Here is a 3,741-nt window from a genome sequence, read left to right as displayed (position 1 = left end):
AACTCACAAATTGAAAATTTGATGCCTGTGGCTTCATCTCTTCATTGTTGAGACAGGAGAGAATAGAACAAACCCATCACAATGGTAGCTTCTAAAGGCTGGTCCACCAGTGCCAGAATCATGGCAAGTCAAGACCTCAGACAAACGAAGCCCCTGCAGGAGGAGCACACAGCCTGGCCAAGTCTGGCTGCAGAGAGGAAGGACACCAGCTAAATACTAGGGCAGGTGGGTGAGGAGTGCTCCTATGCTGGGTGGGGCAGGTTTTCTGGGTCATTGACAGACATTTTAAAGAGCTCCTTCGGGCATCCTGCAGGCCCCAGATCATCTTAGGCTAGTGTCCGGCCCTTAAGTTGCTCATGAGTTAATTTGGGGGTTCACAAACAACCATAGCTCAGGTGAAAAAGTTTTCTGTGTAGTAAAAAAGGCTCAGGCATTGCACTGGAGACCTTCAAAGATGGGCGCTCTTGTCCTTTGGGGGAAGACAGTGTAGACACTGATAATGCTTCTGGGGTGCGAGAACACAGCTTGGCCTGCAGTGGGACAGAAAGACTGTGGGACAGGGAATGACAGCAGCTGGCTGCAGGCAAGGCTGGACACTAGGAGGTCAGGTTCAAAATCACTTGAATGTCAGTTCCAGAGGTTGGGATGTTGTTTCTCCATGGATACTGGTGGGCAGCAGGAATGGAGAGTGGGGAAAGGAGGGAAGGACATTTGCCGCACTACCTTGCCAGGGGAGCAGCGCCCGGCAGGGGCTGAAGGTAGCACAGGGGTTTCCAGCCTGGTGGAGGCGGAGGAGGCCATACCAGAAACCCAGGTATGGAGCCTAGGCATGGTGAGGGGGGGAGTGGGAGGGGGGGCGGAGCTCAGTTTGGGACATGAGTTTCAGGTTGGGGCAAAAAAATAGATTTATTTTAGTTTCTTTTTCCTTGCTCTAAAATAGTGCCATGAACACTGAGGTTCTATCCTGAAGTCACACGGATTGCAGCAGCATCAGGACCCTGGACAGACCAGTTTGCCCACGGCCGTGGTTTAGAGAAGGGACAAGAATCAGAATGCTCTGGGGCAGAAATGCTCCCTGGTGATGCTAACAAATGGCTATTCTCCCTACTGTGAGGGGGCAGGTATCGCTCCACGTCTGTCCCATTACAGAGACAACAGACCCAGGGAGCTGTCCTGACCACTGGGCTGCTTACTGCCCAGCACCATGATGCAGTGCCCAGCAGATCAACTCACCCTTAACTTGGATGTATGCCTTTCCTCCTCCGCTCCCACCAACCCAGGATCAGCCCTCAATCCCCCCAGCTGGAGAACTGGGGTCAGTGTTGCTGGTTGCCTTATGGTCCTGGGGTGGGTGGGACCCCAACCCCAGGACCCCCCCCAAAGCTGTCTCTGTTTCTCCAGAGGGAGCCAGGTGGGTTCATCCATGCTGAGTCATTTCTGACCTTGCCAAAGTTCCCTGACCACTTTATCCCTCACTTTCTCCATCTGTAAAATGGGATGATAAATGGTATTGGGGGCAAATGTCTAGCACACACACTCAATCTAGTGCTCAGATGGTCTGGCTGGGAGGCGGAAAGGTCCAGGGGATCAGAGAGGAGCCGGCCTGAGGGAGGGGATGCAGGCTAGGTTCTGGGGGGCTTCACGGGAAGCTGGGTGTGCAAGAGCTCCCGGCGGCCGGGGTTGGTGGTACTCACCGCCGCCAGGGGTCGCCGCACTAACATCCCAGGCCGCTCATGGAGCCGATCCTGTCCAGCTTGAGGCCGAAGCAGCCCTTGGACAAACCCTTCTTGTTGCCTCCCTTGTATTTCCGCGCGTTGGGGTGCTCTTGCAGAAGACGGGCCCACGCCGCCCGAGACTTGGTGTCCACGCGCAGGTCCCGGAGCAGTCGCGACCGGTCGCCCTTGAGATTGGCGCCGCCGCCCCCGGGAGTCTTGTCGCCCTTCTTCTGACCTCCGCCCGCAGCCTGGGGCTCGGCCACTTCCTCCCCTGGCGGAGTGCGCGGGACCTGTCAGAAGGAGAGAACGGGCAGGTGAAGGGACGCACCGCGGCAGCGCGGGGGACTTGGCGGGGCCGCTGATGCTCCAGCCCGACACTCCGGCCAGCGCGGTTTGTCCCTTTCGAGTCCTGAGCGCGCCCCCAGAGGTGCCGGACGGCTCGGCCCTGCATCCACCTGCCACGCGGCCGCCGCTGTCCGCTCCTTCGGGGAGCCGCTTGCCCTCCTCTCCTTTGCCCCTTGCCGGGCTGACCACACTGAGGCAGAGGCTGCGCATTTGTCGATGCTCTCCCGAGTCCGGCCTTCGAGGGCTCCCCAGCTCTCACCCGCGCGCATCTCAGGGGAGGGAGAGAGCCGCCTTCCCGCCCCCTCTGCTCCCTCCGGCGGGCCACATCCTCCTAGACCCACTAGCCCTACCACCGCCCCTCGCAGTTCCGACGTCCCTGCGACAGCACCCACCTTCGGCGGAGCCCCGGGCTTGGCTTCGGAGGGCCGGAGCGAGAGTAGCGCGAGCAGCAGGGCGCAGGCCAGCAGCTGGGAGAGGTGCATGGTGCCCGTGGGTGGCTGGGCGCAGGCCGGCGGCAGCAAGGGTGCGCGGGGCCGGCGGGCAGACGGGCAGACGGGCAGACAGGCAGGCGAGCGCGGAGCAGGCTGGCCGGGCTGCGACGCGGGTGCGGGTCCCAGTGCTGCGCAGCGCCGGCTGGGTGCGCTCTGAGCCCGCGGCTCCGCTCGCGCCTTTATAATCCAACCTGCCGCTGATGTCATCCTCCCGCCCACAGGGCCGCCCGGGCCAATGGCACTCGCGCCGAGGGCCGGGAGGGGTCCGCGGGGGCTCCCCCTCTGCCCCCACCCTCATCCCACCCCGGAGGGATCCCGCGGCTCGGCGGGCTCTCTCCCGACTGCGCTCCAAGCTGCAAAGCGGCGCGCACAAGGGAACTCGAATTGCAGGGAGCGCGCCCTGGCATGCCAAGCGTTCGTGCGCCCGCTGCCCTGCGCACAAGGTTGGACCACAGCACACACGCTCTTCCTGGAAAGGATCAGTTTCCCTCTTTGCAAGTGCAAAGATAGGCTCAGAGGAATTAAGTAACTTGCCCAAAGTCACACAGCCAGAAAGTTGGCACAGCCCGAAATCCACGCAGATCTGCCTTGTTGCCAATCTCTTCCCGGGGCACCTGACAGGCGCGAGGCCTGGCGCTGCGGCTCCACCTTTCACCTGCTCGCCGGGACAGTAATTCAGATCGCACCGACGCCTTTAGGTTGGGGAGGCAGAGGATGGGGCCGGAGGTCCGGGAGGTAGGCACAGAGAGAGCGGGGTTTGCCCGGGGCCGCAGGGGAGAGCGCAAGTCCTTCACCGGAGAGTGCGAGCTTTTCGCCTGCGGGTGTGTTTGGGAGCGAAAGGCGAACGAGATGCGAGTGTTCATGCGTGTGTGCGGCTGCATCTTGGGCCCGCCGCTGTGGCTCTAAGTGCGCCCTCATCCCGGGCCGGCCCTACAGAACGTCCCCGGGTCTGACCCGCCAGATGGCTTCCTCCTGCACCGATGGGTGCGCGCCTGACCTTGACTGCACCCACTCGAGGATCCGCAGCGTGGGGCTGTCCGCTCCAGTGGCCTGTGCACCTGCCCAGTCTGGGGAGGGAGCTTTAGCCGGCCCCGAGCCCAGTCTGGTTTCTGTGAGCCATAACAGGTGGTCGCCCTCGCGTTTTCTGCTGCAGAGTGGTCTCTACCATAGTTGTCGGAACACGCCCAAGT

At 61.7% G+C, this 3,741-nt stretch overlaps 1 protein-coding gene across 1 annotated transcript; it reads right to left on the bottom strand.

The window, feature by feature from the left end:
• Positions 1 to 1,714: 1,714 nt before the first annotated feature.
• Positions 1,715 to 2,542, bottom strand: NPPC (natriuretic peptide C). Its single transcript, XM_060107215.1, has 2 exons — positions 2,453 to 2,542; positions 1,715 to 2,005 (listed from the first exon to the last, which is right to left on the bottom strand). The coding sequence occupies exons 1-2, from the start codon at positions 2,540 to 2,542 to the stop codon at positions 1,715 to 1,717; spliced, it is 381 nt and encodes a 126-aa protein (XP_059963198.1).
• Positions 2,543 to 3,741: the final 1,199 nt, after the last annotated feature.

Source organism: Mesoplodon densirostris, chromosome 8 (assembly GCF_025265405.1).
Source record: "Mesoplodon densirostris isolate mMesDen1 chromosome 8, mMesDen1 primary haplotype, whole genome shotgun sequence".
NCBI lineage: Eukaryota > Metazoa > Chordata > Mammalia > Artiodactyla > Ziphiidae > Mesoplodon > Mesoplodon densirostris.
This window is presented reverse-complemented; position numbering and strand designations above follow the sequence as displayed.

Excerpts from the sequence above, each read along its gene's own strand:
- NPPC (XM_060107215.1), bottom strand. The coding sequence starts at position 2,542 with ATGCACCTCTCCCAGCTGCTGGCCTGCGCCCTGCTGCTCGCGCTACTC. Across the intron at positions 2,006-2,452 it reads AGCCCGGGGCTCCGCCGAAG|GTCCCGCGCACTCCGCCAGG; the intron begins GTGGGTGCTGTC and ends TCCTTCTGACAG.